This window comes from Clarias gariepinus, chromosome 5 (genome assembly GCF_024256425.1).
Source record: "Clarias gariepinus isolate MV-2021 ecotype Netherlands chromosome 5, CGAR_prim_01v2, whole genome shotgun sequence".
Taxonomy (NCBI): Eukaryota; Metazoa; Chordata; class Actinopteri; order Siluriformes; family Clariidae; genus Clarias; species Clarias gariepinus.
In genome coordinates, this window is record NC_071104.1 from 8,330,465 (window position 1) to 8,351,211 (window position 20,747).

The 20,747-nt window shown below is 38.0% G+C and overlaps 1 protein-coding gene and 1 long non-coding RNA gene across 3 annotated transcripts in view; one reads left to right on the top strand and one right to left on the bottom strand.

The window, feature by feature from the left end:
• cntnap5a (contactin associated protein family member 5a) overlaps nucleotides 1-20,747 on the bottom strand; it is a 125,988-nt gene that overhangs the window by 84,611 nt on the left and 20,630 nt on the right. For both annotated transcript variants that reach the window (XM_053497380.1, XM_053497379.1), the window contains exon 2: nucleotides 3,342-3,452. In XM_053497380.1, coding sequence (XP_053353355.1) covers nucleotides 3,342-3,452 — 111 coding nt within the window. The remainder of the gene's footprint in view (nucleotides 1-3,341; nucleotides 3,453-20,747) is intronic.
• Nucleotides 14,652-18,784, top strand: LOC128524673 (uncharacterized). The gene is made up of 3 exons (XR_008360561.1): nucleotides 14,652-14,722; nucleotides 14,795-14,883; nucleotides 18,629-18,784. It is a non-coding gene; the product is annotated as an uncharacterized LOC128524673 (long non-coding RNA).

Sequence of the window (20,747 nt, forward strand, 5' to 3'; positions counted from 1 at the left end):
TTCACGCCCATCAGTCAATCAGTGCAGTGGTTTCCGGGGTGCAATTTTTTACTTAGTAATGAATATGATTTAAAATGTAGCAAAGTACGAAACTTCAAACAAAACATGCTTAAGTAAAAGTAAAACTACAGAAAAAAAAAAAAATACTTTAAAAAGTAAAAGTACACAAAAAAAAAACTTAATTACAGTAACGCAAGTAAATCGTTTTCACCTCTGGCATATACATTATTTCCTATGGGAAAAAGCATTTCGCAAAACGGAATTACACCTCCAGAACGGCTTAAATTAAACTACCGAGGTACTGGTGCAAAATCCTGTCTAGTCAAACAGGTTGGAAAGTTCGAAATCTGAATTCAATCTGGAAACTGTACATCACCAAAACAGGGGAATAACTAGACGGAAAACTCTGTAGGATAGAATATAATGGGGCTGAAACAGACAGGCATACGCGCCATAGGGGAGGAAACAAATAGCTGAATGTCTATACAAGGAAAGCTAACAACTGTAATGTATGATGAAGTGTGGTGTGAAATATGGTACAAAAGGTGACAAACCTTTTTGTAGGTGCAGAGCATGATGGGAAAACAGAAACAGCCGTGTTGTGTGAGTGAGTGTATGTTACATGGAATTGGTGAATTTCACACCTTTGATGAATAAGGGCCGTGGCTCCAGCGTATGAAGGATGAAGCAATCCTGGGTGTGTATGTTGTGCTGACAGTGACAGCTGTGACTGTAAATGTTGCTGTTGTAAATGAAGCATCTTGTCGCAAGCATCAGATTTTTTTTTTTCTCAACAGAAAACCATTCTCACAGCCTGTTAAGTTTATATTAAATAATAAAAATGAATAATTATATATTTACAATAGAAATCATGACTACCTGTACGTTCACCAAATGACTGATCAGATTTTTTTATATGCGTACTTATTATTATCTCGTTTTCTCCCTGGTAAAAAAAGGGTGTGAAGTCTTGATTTTTTTACCGCCTCAGCCACCGAGCCAGCTCTCCAGCAGATGAATCATGTTTGCCGAGCCGAACAGTTGTCCTGATTATTATAAGCTGAATGTCAAGTGTAGAGCAACGTGAACGGGCTGTTTATTCTTCCTGTTGTTGTGTCACTATTGACGAGTGGCAAAGAGGACCTGCTGTACTCTGGCAAGGTGGAGACATTTTAATCATGCAGCTGAATCTGTTGCTGCCGGTGCTGATGCTATTACCGTTCTTTTTTTGCATTCAACCTGCTGTTAAGGTAAAAAAAAAAATAATAATCAAGCGAATGTATCGATCTTGTATTTAAGACACAGCTTTACCGTCGGTTCTACTGAACGTCATGTAAAAAAAAAAACTTAAATGTAAAAATTTTGTTGGTTCGTTTTGTGGGTGTTTTTATTTAAGGACATGGACTTGATGCAAAATGAGTCACATCCATCAAGTTGCACAGATTATAATAATTAAAATAAGTGGTACTTTCAACCAGTGTAGTCAAGTGTGTTGTTGCTAGAAAGAAGGTCGTTCACAAAGAGTTGAGTAAAAAAATGTTGGACTGGACGTCAAAAAAAAAAAAAAGAAGAAGCTGATTCTGTAACAAATGGAAAATATTTTCGAATACAGTGAGTAAAATAAGTATTGATAACATCACTATTTTTCTCAATAACTATATTTCTAAAGGTGCTACTGACATTCCAGATGTTGAGAAACAACCCATGCACTCCACACATGCTAGGAAATCAAACTTCAGGGTTGTACTGTATGTGTTTATTACCGCTGTATTCGTTCTTATTCTTGATTTTGTGTGTGTGTGTGTGTGTGTGTGTGTGTGTGTGTGTGTGTGTGCTTGTAATGCACCACATGCCCTGAGTTCCCTGGGAAAAGTTCCAGCTCTGCCACCACACACAACCCTACAAGGCGTAAGGGGTATGTATGTATGGATGGATGTATGTATGGATGCAAATCAAATCAATTAAATTCATTAAATGACATTTCAAAACACCAATTAAACTTGTGTGTACATCAGTTCCACATGACTGAACCATGTCACTCTGTCACCATTTGTTTCCGTGAAGCCAATATAGGATTTGATTATTGAGGATCGACCCCTGGTAGGGCTTCGCTGTCGCAGCACTACTCTACTGCACAGGTCTTAATTGTGATCATTTAGTTCTTTAGTTGTAGTTCCTGTCAATGCTAATGTCCTCATGAGAGCCATGTGCCATTTAACTGATTGTGCAATTTAACTGATCTTTTATTAATAGAATTAGAATTGATTGGTACATTTTTTATTTATTTATTTATTTATTCAGAAGCAATTTTCACTATCGGAACTATTTGGGTAAACATTGAAATGTAACATTCTCTAAAATTTATGAATTCCTCAGTAAAAATACCTAGAGGTGGAATGTGACTTTGTTACTGTACTTAAGCACATTTTGCACGTCTCCTTTACTGGAGTAGTTTTTTTTTTTTTTACTTTTCCTCCACTACGTCATAAACATCTGTATTTTTGACTTAACTACAAAACCACAGCAGTGTGTACAGTAGTATATGAAGCGGTACTGACTATTATATGTAATTGCATGATTTGCCTTCCCTCCTTGAAATGCTCAATCATGTAGCAGGTGTTTGACAGCAACAGAAATAGCACGCTAACAGTTTACAGCGCGAGAGAGAGGAAGTAAGAGAAAAAGAGAGAGAGGGAGGATCTTTTGCTGTGTCTTAAAAGCTACAGTAAGTTAATACAAGCTCAGTATTTGAAAAACTTTACTTCAATAATATTTTACCTGGTATATCACTATTTTTACTCACGTATAGGACTTACATACAGTATGTATTTTACCCAGGCCTGAATATATACGAGGCTATCTGCAAAACGCACAACCATGTTTGGAAAAAGTAGTAGAAGATTCCCATTTCTATTGATTTATGTGTTATTGGTGTAATATAGCAACCTAATGGACTGGACTGTGGTGTAGAAAATCGGCAGACAAAAAGATAATCGCTTTTTATGAGACGTGACAAAAATCACAAGGTAGACGACAGTGTTTCAATGCATATTAGTAGTTAAGTAGTTTTTGAACATGTAAGAAATACCCCTGCTTGAAACAAATGAAACAATAAGCATTAATGGCATGGAATTAAATTAAATCGAAAAAATGGTAATTGCAAACAATTTAATTTATTTAGAAAGTTACATTTAGTGTTAGCAATTGTAATATGTCCTCTTTAATCTGACCGACTACATATCAATTTCTTTTCACTGGAGTTTCTTGCCTCCTTGCCAGGATGGAACTAGTAGTGATAGTATGATGTGAACAGAGGAAGAGAATTATTATACGTTACGAACCATCTCTTCTGTTCAGCTTGGCAAAGTTCGCAGCCCGACTTTCTGAGAAATGTGAAGAACTCTGAAAAGAGGCCGCAGGCAGTCCGGACGCTAGCGATCCATCGCAGCTATCTGTGAATGATAAGGAAGAAATGTTAGAACAACTGGCCAGGCAGAAATCTATAGCAGTCTGCTTTCAAGCGAACATGAAAACTGTTTGAGGGCACGAACTGAAAAGGAAAAAAAAGAAAGAAAAAAAAAAGAAAAAGATGGACTGTTTTAGTCATACAAATATATTCTGTTTGATTTCCTATTTTGTAAGATACGCATCAGCTGGGTAAGGGTTTTAAGTCGACAAAACAGTCATACAAGAAAATGATTTGGTTTCGGGGCGAAGAAGAAAAGAAAAGAAAAAAAAAAAAACCTCCAGATGACCATCAATAAAGCGTTTCATCTCCCTGATTGCTGCTGAGAAACTTATACGGAGTTAAAGTGTCACATCTCGTTAATTGTGACAGTTTTTATGTGATTAACATCACAGCGAGTTCTTCGCGTCAGAAGAAAATAGACAAGAGCCATCAAAGCTAGAACAAGAACAAACAGTGAACGCTGACTCTGCAACATCAGTTCCAGCATGAGAGAACACTCTGTCTATCTGACATGCCTGTGTTGTTCGGCGTCAGGATCAATCTCTCTCTCTCGCTTCTCTTATCGCTCCTCAATTTGGATTTCTCTCACACACTCCAGAAAACTTTCCCTTCAACTGGATTCTTTTGAAGCAGCGGTTTTCATGCTTATCATTCTCTGGTTTATGGGATCCGATTAATTTGTTGTTTCTACATCAGAAGCTCATTGCAAAAAAAAAAAAAAAAAAAAAAAAACAACCCTGTAAAAGGTGACTTATATCTCTGGATCTAGGAGCAGCGAGGTTCCTGTTTCTTGAACCCTTGTTGTGAGATTCTTGATGCAAGGGCATTTATATTCAGGGAGGTCCTGCATCAAAGAGCATTGCTCAGTTCGCCCACGCTGACTGTATTGATCTTCACACCTGCATCTCCGCAGCTTTGCTGGCACCTCAGTACTGATATTTCATAATCAAGCCCAGAAATAAAGTAGGAAATAAATATATGAATAAATAATGAATCCAAGATAATGTGCGAGACAATGAGGAAAAACAACACCTTCTATTTTACTGTAAAATCTATTGTTCTGTATAATATTCTACTAATAAGTAAAAATCAGGACAGGAGTTTGATTCCCACCTTTGATCTTTGTGCATGGAGTTTGCATCTTCTCCATATGCTTGTTGGGTTTCCCCCCGTATACTTCGGTTTCCTCCCACAGTTCAAAACTTATTAGCTTTCCCAAATTGTCTGTGTGTGTGTGTGTGGGTGTGTGTGGGTGTGTGTGGGTGTACCCTGCCTCATTACCTAAGTCCCCTGTGATAGGCTTCAGGCCCCCCGCAACATCTGTATACAGGATAAAGCAGTGTAGATGATGAGTGTGTGAGTGAGTGAGTGTGTAAAAATCAAGATATTTTCTAAAGGGGCGTCGCTCAACAATAACTCATTTACATAAACACTAAACCAGCACATTTAGAGGAGGAGTGAAGAACAAAGGGAATTTAAGGTATAAAAAAAATGCATTATCTAAGAGGGATTTCAGCTGGAGCATTAACACACTCACACACACACACACACACAAACTTTTGACTGGTTATATGTTTGTTAACTTGTTTAAAAAGTAGTAAAGTAGGGGACCTTTGATGTCTAAATTAAAACAGTAATTTTATTCGTCACATACACAGTCATAGACAGTACGATCTGCAGTAAATGCTTATACAGTACGACTGCCTGTGACCTTAAAATCAAGATCATCAATTAGAAATAAATTATGGAATAGAATAAGAATAAAATAGAAGAACAAAATATAAAATATAGGATATCAAAATATTTTGAAAACTTAGCTATACAAAATATAGACAATAATAATGTCTGTACAAATATGGAAATATGGAAAAATGTGCAAAAGTGTGCAAAATGAAATGAATTAGAAATGTCCAGGGTGAGTGCAAATGTGCATGAATGTTTAAATGTATAATGTCCATAAACGGACCATAAATGTCTTGGGTGTGAGCAATGTCCAATGTCTAGAAACATTTGATATTCAATTTGTTAAGATATGAATATGAGGTGGCCCACATAAAATTCCTTCGTCACCTACGACTTGGCTGTTCAAGTCAAACAGGGACTTGTGATGAAATTACGAGACAAGTACAGAGCAGTGATGAGACTTTTGGCCATGGAATGGTGCAAATGTTTTAAACAATGCCGGTCGAGGTGGTTCAGAGTCCGCTGCAGGGGTTCCGAGCACACGAGAACAAATGGTATTCTGGGTATAAAGAGAAAACTTTCTACCATGATGGTATCCATACTGGTATGAAACACTGGGATAAGTGCATTAGAGTAGCCGGGGATTACTGTACATAAAAAAAAAATTAAAAGAGGTTTTTACTCTCATTACTGTGTGTGTTATTCCGCACAATCAAAAGTCTCGGTTTGACTTGAACACCCCTCGTAGAATGATGAAAGAAAAAGTTCCACCTCAGGCTGGTATGATATGCCCTGACGCCGATGTAAACCTTTCGTAATACAACCTGAACTACTGTCAGGGCTGCTGTTATAGAAAACGTATCAACAGCTTCTGACCAATCAGATTTGAGACTTGGACAGCGCTGTGGTGTGTAATCTAATTGACAAAATGGCTGCTATAGAAAAATGTCTCGAGTGTCAGAATAAACAGCGAGCAAGCTTCCTTCCTTCCTTCCTTCCTTCCAGCTCTCCGCTTTCCTCAACGTCTTACTCGGGGTTATTGATTTATTGGACACAACAACTGAGTTATGAGAGAGTTGTGCCAATTAACATTTAACAAATCATCCAGACAGATCCAGGCATTTATGGAGCGCTTGTTTACCAGCTCGATAAAATAGACAGAGAATACGCTGAATATAGGTGATTAATGAGCAAAGTCTGCAAAGTGAAGATAAGAGATTTCTCGTACAGTGTATTTATGGCATCGCAATACTTTTATTCTGCTATTATATTTATTTGATTGACAGGACATTTGGCAACACTAGAATAAAAAAAATGCTTATTAGATTTTCCTCCTACTGTGACCTCACATAAGAAGATCCCGTTGTTGTTGAGCTCTGCTGTTGCCTGAAGGGCGTGGCTCAGCAGGAGCTCATTTACATTGACACATTGATGAGGAGTAAAATAAAGAGACTTTGAGGAATGGAAAAAGGCATCATGGGAGGCGTATTTCAGCTGGAACATATACACACGCTTCAGGGGAGCTGAGACATGTGGTGGTTTGTTAAAGAAATAGTAATAGTTAATTATGCATCACAAGTGCACCAGGAAACTTAAGGTACGTCTCAGCCAGGAGACACATTGACCCACTTCTTCTGCACTCTGAAGCGGTGTGTTGAAGAGTGATGTGAAGAAATATTTTAAGAAAGGTGTTCCGTACTGTACATATGTTATGATGTTTGTGAGTCGATATAGTGGAGACGGCTATTCCGTAACCATACCATCTATGAAAAAAAGATTAAACAATTAAATAAATAAATGTAACAAAATAATTGGTGGAAATTGGTTTTACTTTTCCCCGCAATGGCTGCTGCAGGGTTGTGAGACTGTCAGAAATTTCGACTCGGATACGGCTCGATGCCTTCCTTCCTCCTTTACTCTGAAGCCATTGTAAGTGAATGGCATTTGGTGTGTTTCAGACTCACACTGATTATGTACTACTCCAGTAATCATTTATGTCACTGGCGCTGTTCATTATTCAAACTGATCCCTAAATAATTGTCTCAGCACATCTCATTATCCCGCGTGTCAATATAACCTTTGTTCGTCTGCAGCTTCCAGCTGTGTTTCTTTTATATACTGCTTTTGATCTGTCTTTAATAAAGAAAATTGGATAAGCATCTGATTATAGCCTCGGCCTGAGATCTGACCTTGCCTCACTCCGTGCCTTATGAACTGAATGTATGTACATCCAGACAGAGAGATACAAAAGGTTTCCAGAATAATGGGATGTTGCAGACTTACTTTCATCTTTTATCGGCTGGGAAAGCAAAGTGCTTTTGCAATATTTTATATATATATATATATATATATATATATATATATATATATATATATATATATATATATATATATATATATCGCCAAAGGCTTGTGCACACCTGACTATACCAATATTTGGGCCTTTTCTAAACTGCTGCCCTAAAATTAGAAGCATGGGATGAACAATTATCCCTGTAGCCATGCTCCCAAACCTGAAGCCTTTTCAAAGGAGTGGAGGCTGTTATTACAGTAAAATGGGACTAAAACATAATATTCAAAAAGAACATACAAATGCGATAGTCTGGTGTCTGGTGTCTGACAAAAATAGTCAAAAAAAATTGACTATGTTTGAGCATTATGGGTCGTGGAATGTTTTTTTTTTCTTTTCTTTCTTTATCATAAAGACTGCAGTCTGCATTTTATCTGCATCTGCATCTTTGCACTGGTTAAATGAACATTAAGCTTAATTAAAAACATTAAGTATAATACAAAGTGCTGTACAATTAATTGCATAGAAATTAAAATCACAGTTGTCTAACAAAAGTGCAATTTATTACAGGTAATGTGTATGACGTATACTGAACATGACCTACTGTATGGAGTAAAACTGTCCAATTAGACGTCTCATTCATCAGTGCATTGTTGGTTTTAATCTCGTGTGTGTCTGCGGTTTTAGAGACCAGGAAAGGCGAATTCAGTGCTTTTTAAATATATAAAGAGAAATAATGATGTAAGTCATTAAACATTTGTTTCAAAGAAATTTAAAAACTTTAAAAACTTTTAGGATAATTATTGTTTTGTACGATGTTGAGGTTCTCTTTGGGAGTGACAAGGATGGATAGGATCAAGAATGAGTTTATCAGAGGGACAACCCATGTTAGATGTTTCGGAGATAAAGTCAGAGAGGTGGTTTGGACATGTTCGGAGTAGAGACTGTGAATATATCCGTAGAAGGATGTTGAGGTTGGAACTGCCAGGCAGGAGGTCTAGAGGAAGACCAAAGAGGAGATTTATGGATGCAGTGAGAGAGGACATGAAGTTATTTGGAGTGAGAGAAGAGGATGCAGAGGATAGGGTTAGACGGAGGCAGATGATTCGCTGTGGCGACCCCTGAAAGGGAACAGCCGAAAGACAAAGAAGAAGATCATCTTGAATTAATTTCCTGCACATCAACCCATTCGGTGAGGCCCTGAGGCCGGGGCGGAGTCACGGTAAAGGCGCTCACTCATATCAGGATAAAGGTTTTATCTTAAAGCAAACCTGTGTTTCCAGTGACTCAACTGTCTAGGGACACAAATGAATTCAAACTACTTACTCAAAGCAGATTCTATTTAAAATGTGCTGCAGGTCTAAAAAAAACAAAAAAAAACAGATAACTAAGGATTGATGATTTCTACGGCTACTTCCTAAACTGAATATCGAGTTATGCAAAGTCCGACTTGCCTTTGTTGTCAAATCTCTCTCTCTCTCTTTCTCTCTTTCTCTCTCTGTCTAATGCTGTAAAAGGTTTTCCTATGAATGAGAATTTAAGACCAAACCAGTAAAGCCATCCAATATCCAGTATAGCTGTCCTTCTAAAAACCTTAGATTTATGAAATAGTTATTACTCAAGGAAGCTTCACAAGAACGGCCGCTCAATCTCATTTACGATATAAAAGTGCTTCTCTCTCATTTGTGCTGCCAATAAACCAATAAAGCTGGTAAAAGCAGAAAAAAAAAGACAAACTGTGCAATATTGCTCCAAATGTGTTTCTTATTTATGCATAAATTAGAACTTAATTTAGAACAGTCTGATTGGTTTTAACTATAATACAGAATCAGGTCTAACGCGGATCACACCTGTCCTGCTTACATGACATATATATATATATATATATATATATATATATATATATATATATATATATATATACACACACACACAGTATAGGAGTTTTGATTAGGCTGAGACCAACAGCAGCTTTTATTTCAAAACCAAAGAGTTTAACAAAACCTTGGGTTAAGGTAAGGGTTAGGTACTGTATAGTGTAATAGCTTTAATGATCTACATTAATAGTGATATCAATAGAAGGTTTTCCCAAGGACAGGATGAGCATGCATGTACATTCATGTATGTGTGTGTGTTTCAAGCAGAGATGGTAGCCAAGTGCATTTACTTTGTTACTGTACTTAAGTACATGTTTCAAGTATCTGTTCATTACATTAATAATGCTATTAGGGGAAACTTTTTTACTGTTATTTCACTACATCCTACAACTAATATCAGTACTTTTCTTCTTCACTACATTTCTGAACGGCGCTGAGGTACATACATGATGGGAATCATCAGGGAGAACTCGATGCGATATCTTGATACCTATTGACAATTTAATTTGTATTGCAATTCTGTATCACAATTTTATAAATATTGTGATTTATCTATTGTATATACACACACAATTCTCACCAAATTTATGCAGTTCTAACCAATTTTATATTTTTGTTTTTAAATCGGTTTTGAAATCAATGTGGCATTGCATGACCTGGCGACACAAAAGAATTGTGATATACTGTACAACTAAATCGAATCCATTTCTACAGTGTGGTGTGTAGTTTTATAAAGCCACCTGCTGGTCATTATGCATAACTGCATGATTTGCCTTCCCTATTGTTGCAGGTGTTTGAAATCAGGAGAGGAGACAGTTGCCGACAACAGGGGGATAGTTTATCATGTTTACATTCAGGAAGAACAGAAAGAGAGAGAGAGAGAAAGAGACATATACATCAAGAAAATTAAAGAGGCATTAATTAAACCTGACTCATGCAATAGGCCGGTATTAAGTACACTTTAAAAGTAACCCTGCTCAGAAAACATACACCCAGGTGTGTTTCCCCATTCCTGTTTATACAGTGTATGAGACGCATGAAAAAAAAAAGAATTCTTGAATGTTCTTTGTCACTCACTTATTCATCTTCTATACTGCTTTATCCTTTATACAGGGTTGCAGGGGGGCTGGGGCTTATCAGAAGAGACGTACAGTAGGGCATGAGGTGGGGTACACCCTGGACAGGTTGCCAATCCATCACAGGGCACACATATGCAATTAGCCTAACCTGCATGTCTTTGGACCGTGGGAGGAAACCAGTATACCCGGAGGAAACCCAAAAAGCATGGGGAGAACATGCAAACTCCATGCACTCAGACCCGAAACCTGGAGGTGCAGGCGCTTACCACTAAGCCACCGTGCATCCCCTTTCATTTTTGCGATTAAAAAAATATATATTTTGTGTAGTGCAATAAAAATCTCCGTAGCAGTGGAGTATTTTCTTCAAATCTCAAAACCTCAACTCAAGCACCCTGGCATTGATTGTCCTGCCACCTGCTTCTCGTCTACTGAAAATGTTCACAGAAGGTAAAGAAAGGGGCAGCAGGAATCCTATTAGCCTCTCTACTAGTGTTTGTTTCCATGTTTGACTGCTACAGTGCAGTACATGTGTTAAAAACCCTACGGTATCCCTGTGGAATAACATTCTTCCTCTATTCTTCGGTCCTTCGATTCGTGTATTGAGCAAATGATTAATGTCATAGGGCTTTGCCTCACCTGCCCGTAGGTTGGATCAATCCACCCTAGCAACCCTTATTATCTCTCGCACATGCATTGGATCAACCCTAACTTCATTTATGTAACATGAAATATCCTGATTTATCCTCAGCAGAATGCTTTCAATGTCCAAAGTGGATGAAATTGAATTGATAAAACCTAATAGACGCGGAGAAAGGGGAAATGGATTTCTGTTTTCTTTTTAAACCGAGTCCTGGTCAAGCGAAGGGTTAACTCTGATAGTTTTTTTTTTTTTTTTTCTGTGTCTGTTCATATGAAACCTTGTTCGAATCCCTATAGACTTTGCGTGAAAGGAGATAAAGTACCGGCGTACTGCAGCACTGCAGCCTCGTTCACCTGCGCAGTCTCCTCGGTCGGTCTCTACAGAATACAGTAAGAGAATCACATCTCGCTGAAAGCAATCGTCCTGACACAAAGGAAAAAAGACACGCTGAGATAATTGAATGTCAATATTTACAACCGGCCCACTATCGATGTATACATCCCGTTAAAGCCATTTGCACTTAAATGCATGCTTATATACATTTCCTGCTACGGATAAATGAATTAAGTTGAACAAAGATGAATAACCGGACACCAAAAGGTTTCATTAAGTGACAAATTATTTAATGTAACCTAATTCTGTCTGGACTTTTTAAACCCTTTTTGAGTGTGGGGACTGCGATCATTATGGCATGTAACGTGTTCATTAGCCCCAGCAGACTCTGTGAATTATATATTGTATAACGTACAATGCATAAGACAGAGATTTGACTTCATAAGGATTTATAAATTAAGAGAAATTTGTGACTTGTGGTGTTCAGCCTTTACAAAAACTAAATTCAGAAGAGACATTTAAGACTAAGGATATATCCGAATAAATGAGTGTGAATAAAGGAGTATAAGGCAGCTTGAGACAGATGCCGCGGAACACGGAACTAACTTTTAGGTTGGGGCGTTACAGCTCACACTTATTTTTTCTAATAAAATAACTGGGCTTAATTGTCTTATTTTAATGAATTAAGATTGGCTTGCTTTTTTAATTAAAAAAAAATATATATATATAAAAAATTTAATACTTCTTTTAGTTAAATTAACACTTTTAATTATTTTTAGATATTTAAATGAGTCTCCAGTGTGCAAATGTGTGTGTGTGTGTGTGTGTGTGTGTGTGTACAAGAAAGAAAAAAAAAAGGTGGAAACATTCTTTTTCTCATTTTTATATACACAAGGTTTAAAAAGGCCAGTTAGTTTCTCCCCCTAATGTGACCTCACATGAGGAAAACCCTCCCACGGCTTGTCACTCAACTCCACCCAGCTCTGCAGTTCTCTGAGGGGCGTGGCTCAGCAGCAGCTCATTTACATAGACCAAATGGTGTGTTTGGTAGAAAAGTGAAATATAAGGAGACTGAGGTACAATAAATATATCATCTGAGAGAGGTTTTTCAGCTGGGGCTTTAACAGACACCCTTTAGGGGAGGGCTCTTTAAATCCAGTCCAGGAGGGTGTAACGGTCACATTTTGGTGATTCTTCAGCTCAAATACAGCTGATTCGACTAGTCTGTTTAAATACCGGTGAATTACAAACTGTGTGAATTACAAACACTTTAAGGGACCTTTAATATTTTGTTGAAAAACAAAGTAAAGTATGGGACCTTTTAAAGCCAATTAGTTAAGGTTTGCATTAGATTATGCTTAAATTAGTTGATTTTTTTTTATGATTACTAAGTTTCTCATGAAAACGATCATATAAAAAATTTACAGGTTGCAGCGTTAAAGATCCTACAACACCTGCTAGACGGATGTCTGAATCACATCCTCCAAGAACCCCATTTCCCAGAGTCCCCTGCTGACTATCGCACTTCTCTCTCCATCAACGTGCTCATCACCACCACCAGCTCAGTAATCACACTCACCTGCATCTCATTTACTAATCACCACTTCAGCTTTTAATGCATCCCAGTTCGGTTTGTGCCTTTTCAGTCTCATTTGTATTCTTCAGGCTACGGGTTTAACAGTTTGTCTAAAACTGAATCTGTGAGTTCAGGGAATAAGGATTCAGAGATGGTGTTAATGTAGGAGTAAAATGTTTAAAAAAAGAAGTAGAGGTAAAATATACCGTGTATATATAGTGAACAATATTAAAATGAAATGGTGAATGAGGTTAAATAAAAAAGGAAAATTCTATATCCTTGTCAAATCAACACAAGGTTTGCACTGTAAAGTAATTAATTTACTCCTTCTAAGAAATATATAATGCAAATAAGCTATATTATAGTTCTATAGAAGGGAGAAGTTCATTACCCTTAAAGCAATGCAAAAAATATAACTCTGCCAAGACTTATTTGTCAAGGGTTTCAGTGTAAGGGGAGAAAAAATACTTGCTTGTTTTTCACAGAAGGAAAAAAAATAAATCCATGTCTGAAGAAAATAATGGATGTGATGCACATTTAAAATACTCCCCAGCTGGGAATGTTAAATAACATATGTTCAGCAAGTTACCTCCCTTCAAGTATGAATTCACCTTTGCCCTTCATACATACTTAAAATGAGAGTGCCTGGTTTCTCTTCTAATACACCTGTAAGTCTGTGCCGGAGCATTAGCATCGCTGTACTGCTGTCGAGTGTTTTAATGACAGATAAGAAATGTCAGCTACTTGAGCTCAAGAAAAAAAAGCAATATAAATGGTAATGATATGTAATTTGATATTTGCTCTCATCTGCGTATGTTTAAGACTGCATCAGTGAAATAATTTTGACCTTCAGTTGAGAACCAAAGTAGGCGTATCGCCAGGCTAAATGTACACTATATGAACAAAAGTATTTGAATTATTATACCCAGGAAAAGGACGATCCTGGGCATACCAAGACGTCTTGGACAATGCTTTGCTTCCAACTTTGTGGGAACAGTTTGGTGAAGGTTGCTTTTCCAACAACTGTGCCCCAGTGCACACAGCAAAGAACATGGTTTCATGAGCTTGGTGTGGAAGAATTTGATTGGCCTGTGACCTCAACCCCACTGAGCACCTTTGGGATAAACTGTAACGAAGACTGTGAGCCAGGCCTTCTCGTCCAACATCAGTGTCTGACCTCATAAATGCTCTACAGAATGAATGGGCACGAATTCCCACAGAAACACTCCAAAATCTTGGGGACAGCCTTTCAAGATGAGTGAAAGCTGTAAAAACTGCAAAAAGGGAGATCCACTGTAAATGAAAGTATACTGAATGTATTTCGATACAGACATTCAAGGTTTGGACAAATACTTTTGTCCATATAGTGTACTTAATCCAAGTTGCAATCCAAGTTTTTAACTGTGTGCATTTCACGTTACCATTTATTTTGCCTTTTCTGTACAACTTTTCTACTTTGTTCACATCAAACAGCCAAATTTTAATTTTGAGAAATTCACTTCTGCCTTAATTCACTATATCGGAATCCCAGTGGGCCAGAAGGATCCATGTATCTTTTAAACCGTATAACAGTTCCCGAAGTTGATGTAATGAAGCTACTAATTAGCCGATTGCCACAGTTAGATGTTAATTAGGAAAGCACATGAGGCTGTATTTAAAAGCATACCATTAGAGACAGAGTGGTTTTGTCCTTGAAAATTGTGAGGAAATCCAGGCATCTTATGCAAGACCTCACTGGAGGAAAAAGTGGTGGACCTCCACAATTTCAGTCCTCCGTAAGTAGAGTCTATAATTGACTGAAGGTATGACAAACCTATAGTGTACCAATTGTGTACATCCACCATTAGGAGACTCCTGGATTACCATGGCATGAAATGCTGTCATGCCTGCAAGAAAAATAAGATACCCCCACTCCAAGACCGTCATGGATATCCAGGTTAGTATTAGAAAATGATCACCAACCTTTTATATTTTGCATGGAAAGACATTTAAGGAAAACCATCTCAACTGTGAAGCATTGAAGTGGTAGTATCATTATCGGACCATGAGTAGGACAAGCAGGAAACTCCAAAGTTCCAGCAAATTATACCAAGAAGCTTGTACAAGGTGACCTTCGCAAATGAGTTGAGCAGTGTATTACAAAGTTCAAAATTCGTTATCCGAGGTGTATGTAAACTTTTGGTCTCAGCTGGACCTCAGGTGGAGGGGGATGCCAGTCGACATTAATAAGAGGCAAACAGACAGTGAGCTGAATTGTAAAGAGCCTTAATTAGAGACAAGGCAGTTTCCAGACTTTCTTAACACTCTGAGCTTTCAAAGCTCTCGGATCCAACCAGGCGGTGAAAAACGACCCGAGAGTTTGAAAAGGTGCTTCCCACACAAGCAAAACTGTCAGTGAAACTTTGGAGTGAGCACTTAGTGCTTCGCTGTCACTTCCTGCTAATATGCTCTACCCTATCTTTGGATGTATAAATCATTTCAGCATTTTTTTCAGGCCTTATTAAATTATGTTTGTTACAGTTCAAAAGCTGAAGCTATAAAAAGCAAGACTGACAGCACGGTATAGTGGATTAGGAAAATGCAAAGTGCGCATAACTGTGGTGTTTGTTGTTTACACACTGTACAGCCTAAACGTCTGAGTCTGATATGCAGATTTGCTGTTTACTTACTTAAAGCTAATTACTATAGTGTTATTTTTTATTTTATTTTTTTTATAACTTTTTTACACTTTTTTTGTTAGAGATTTTTTTTGTACACTTTATTTTTTAGAGATTGTACTAGCAATGGATTAGCATAATATACCCATTTACTTACTACTAATTTGTGTTATGTAATCTGTGCACAACATGGCCATGCTGTGCAAGGTGACATGGAGGGGATTCACATCTGCTTATCACATCTGCTTCATGCAGACTCTCCACTGATGTCCCACAAGGCTTAGTACTTGGTCCTCTTCTGTTCTCCCTTTACACCCGATCTCTTGGTGAGGTCATATCCTCACATTGCTTTTTACACCATCGTTATGCAGATGACACTTCATTCTCTCCTTTTCTCCCTCAGACACTCATGTTTCCATATGGCAGACATCTCATCCTGAATGGCAGCTCATCAACTGAAACTTAATCTCAGTAAAACCTGTTGTTCATCCCCTGTTCGGCTCTTATAATCTCCCTGGACAACAATCATATCACGCCTTCAGTCACTGCTCGGAACCTTGGGGTAACTCTGGACAATCAGCTGTCCTTTTCACCTGACATTGCTAACCTTACCTGCTTTTGTCAATTTCTTCTTTACAACATCAAAAGAATTCGGACATTTCTATTCACACACTCCAGACAGGTCCTTGTTCAGTCCCTTGTTATTTCAGGACTAAAAAATACTGCAACTCACTTCTGGCAAGTCTGCCTCTGTGCACCATTCGTCCTTTGCAATACAGTTGCACGACTTGTTTTCAACCTTCCTATATTCTCCCACACCACACCACTCCCTCCACTGGATTTCTGTAGCTGCCCGTATAAAATTCAGAACACTGCTGCTTGCCTACAAAGTAAAAAAGTCTTATTACACCTGCACCGCACTACTTTCCCCTTGTTTCTCCTGCACTACTCGGCTGGTCCCACCATTCTGTCCTGGCTCCTAGGCGGTGGAATGAACTTCCTATACTGTAGATGTCTGTACTGCCGAGTCACTGGCAATTCTTTTAGCAACAAATAAAGTCCTATCTGTTTCTTAGGTGTTTGGTTTAACACCACACCCCCAATAGTGTTTGTGTGATGGTGCTTTTAGTTAGTAACGAGGGCCTGTCCACACGAAGACGCGTTTCGCTGTTTACGTTTAAATTTTTTATTGTATTGGCGTTTCGTCCACACGGATCCGGCGTTTTAGGAGACTGAAACCGTTATTTTTTTATGAGTTGTGAGCATTGGATGGAAAAAAGAAATATGGATTTTATAAGTCCAGCTGAACTCTTTTCTTTGTTTAGATCTAAATGATGTTCACATTAGAAAGTATGTTGTTCAATTCCGATTTTCTTTGGTCAGATCGGATTTCATATCATGACAGTTCATATTTACATCATGAGTTTGTGCGACCACTCGTTCGTTTTAAACAACAGATGCGACCTTAGCAACAACAACAAAAAAATGCTTGAGTTTTTGCTCTCCGGCTGGCAAGTCAGCTGTATTTGTTGAGGTTCAGAAAAATCATTTAAGCCAGACGTCTTTTTACTACCAAAGAAAAAGCAGTCAACCCTGGAGATATGAACTAATTTTACATGCAGCAAATCAACTTAAGCAGGTACTTGCCACTACACGCGATATCCTTATGCATAAATATTGATGCAACTTTTGGACTCAAGTCATCGACTCGATATGCAGCCTTTAATCTCTCTGCAGTTGCTGCTTTTTTAGCTTCACTTAGCTTCACGTATTTACGCTAACCTCCTTTACTTCCCAAGTGTTACAGCTGCACTCCGGCTCTCTATCATTTTTACCACTTATACCCAAATGCCAGGAAATAAGCACTAATCTTGCTCTAATCTATCATTAGCGTGATCATTATACTCCTGCCCTCTTCCCTCCAGGCACTCCACTTACTTCAGCTCAGTTGTTGGAATTCAAATCACAGCCTGACGCAAAAGTGAAGAAAGGCATTTTACAAGAAGCTAACAAAGAGTTGATGAGAGGGGGTATTAAAGTAAAAAATATGGCTTCCTGAATTTGTCAGAACCTAACGAAGAGGAAACACAAAGGGTCAGCAGATCTCTTCAGCAGACTGTCAGGCTGCTTGCTAATTAACAAATAAAAGATACCCCTTTACCCTCTTGCATGAGTTGCTCAGCCACTTACCCCATCACCAGCAAATCTCTCTCTAGACTCTTTTCCTCTGGCACGTTCTATCTATCTCGATATCCTTCTCCCTCACGTTTACTTCTTTCCCCCATCACTCACTCAAACAGCGTTAAATTTGAAGCCTTTCATGAAAATGATACCAAAAAGGTACAGTGCCTGCCTTCCCTTACTCACTACACTACGAGCACAGATATATATACTGGGATTTTATTTTTCGTTCCCGCAATACATCTCGTGAATTACTGGTACGTGACAGATGAGGAACAGAGTGTGACATCTAAATCAGTCCAGTCTATTTCTCACATTACGATCACTCCACGCTATTTCCTGTACTGCAGAGTGTATCAGCCAATTAATACATTATCACCTAGTTATGATATTAGTCTGGTTTTATACACTATAATCTGATCTTTTTACAGAGCAACACCCCTTCTGACATTTTATACATTTACAAAGAGTAATAAGTTTCTGCTTTAATTATCTGCATCACCTACATTGCATTTGATTATCACCTAAGGACAAATTCACGGCTTGTAATTACTGTACCAGCTTAACTGTTGTCTCTTTACTCATCGCAAGCTCAAACAGGTTTTTTTCAACGGAACCGTTTCTATAAAATTCTTTTTATCTCTGTTTTCAAACAGAAACGATCTGGCATATATATCGATTTTCACTATTATTTTCTGAGACATGACTAATAAGAAGAAGTGATTTGGTGATACAGGGGTGTCGCAGTAACTTCCAGCCGAGTTCTTGTAACATGCAAGTGGTGTTAGTGAATGATTGCGACTACGTTTCCCACAAACAGATGCGTTTCTTCCTCCTCCGCAGGTTATCCGCAGCAGTAACGACTGCAGTGTGCTGCGAACCACCTCGGCCAGGATCGTTATCTGCAGCCTTGTTTACAAACTGGGGCTAAGTGTCTCATCATAATACAGTACTGTGTTTGTAGTAATTTGTAAATTGGTGTTATGCCTTTATTCAAGATCACAAGTCCCTGTTTGACTTGAATGCCATTCGTTTAATAAATAATTTTGTGTTATTTTAAAAAAAAACATATAATTAATTAGGAAATAGTGTGTGTGTGTGTATATATATGTTAAATGTAATACCATTTTAAAAATTAGACCTTGTTTTTTTTTTCACTTTTACATTGTTTATTTATTTTTATTATGTTGATTTAATAATAATAATAATACATTTTAATGCAATAGTACTATATTGCTGGCCGTTTGTTTTATATAGTACATGTAATATATCATGACATATTGCGAATCATAGAAAGACATTGAGAATGGTGATGTGATATTTCACTCGACCGTCATACCGATGTCTCCTTGCGATTGGGACGGTGCTCATTTCACACCCACGGTGTCAAAATGCATCCGGTGCTCATCTTTTGATACACACACATGCTCGCCCATCCCGGCCTAGTGAGACAATCAGGAGAATCTGACCTTTTAAACGTACTGTATAGTGTTAAAAAGCAGACAGTGAGTGGAGGTTAGGCTGTAAACCAGAAACAGGAGAAAACCCTGGGGAGTTTAAAATCTCATTTCTCCCACAGCAGTGAAAAACTGCGAAGACTACAAGGGCAAGTGAAGTATTTGTCTTAACGCTGAAGTTCTTACAAAACTCCTTAAGGTGGTTTTTCTTTACTGTGTCCCAGGGAGATACATTGGCACGAACACTTTGTTTCAGGATAACCGAGCCTTAAACCTCACTGTGTAATTTGGTGTACTTACTATCTAATAGAGATGGGGGGGTTGATTCAGTTGAGAACATCTGATTATCTTGTGTGTCGATTCATGTACTGCCACACTGACTACAAAATCGATTTAGTTATTTAATTTATCTTTTTGCATTTAAGGTGGTTGGCGGCACGGAGGCTTAGTGGTTAGCACTGTCGCCTTCCATCTCCAGGATCTGTGAGCATGAAATTTGCATGTCCCCCCCATGCTTGGGGGTTTTCTCCGGGTTCTCTCGTTTCCAAAGGAACTAGAAACTAACTGCCAAAGGACAAAGAAACTAACTGCTGTTCAACCTAACTGGCGTTCATAAAACGCCTGTAGTGTTTAAATGTTAACTGGATCGTACTAAATACAATAGTCAACTACTGGCCTCCACGGTTCCTAGTTGGACTTAATAGGTTCATATAGATGTTTTTAAGGTGGTAAAATGTTGACTTTTCTCTGTAATCCCCATAATGTTTTCTATATAACACGCATATTTTTCTATATAACATGCATATATTCTAAACTATCCATACATTGGCAGGCAGCATCTTGTGTGGTAGGAGCAAATTATTTGCTGTTTGTTTAGAATTGTAGCAAAATCTATATAAAAAAAAAAAACAACAACACAAAATCAGCATACAGTAAAACCTTGGATTGCGAGTGTTTTGCAAGACAAGCCAAATTTTACAATTTTAACTTGATGAACAAGCGAGGTCTTGAAATACGAGTAATAACATATATGCTTTGTCTGCCGAGCGTCACGTGATCACAACTGAGCCAATGGTCCTCCTCTCTCTCACGCTACAGGATTGTGGGTAATCATCTTCCATGCTGAGTCTCAGTAATATAGTCACTCATATAGTCAACATCCATGCGCACGTCTACTGTTCACTATAACAGAATAAATTAATAAATAAATGCATAAAGCATTTATTATTGTTTTTTTGTTTTTGTCCAAGTGTAGTGACTGTTCTTTAGTAACTGTACTGCACAAGGTTAAGTCATCCTACACAGTACCCCCCCTCCTTCACCTCGCAATAGCCACGATTCTTTTCAAAGGCAGAGTGCAAATTAATGTTTTGTATTCAATATTTTTATATGGATGGTTTTGGGCTGTGGAACAAATCATCGGAGTTTCCATTATTTCTTATAGGAAATTTGCTTTGGATTACAAGCACACATCCAAACCGAATTAGCATTTGGCAGACGCCCTT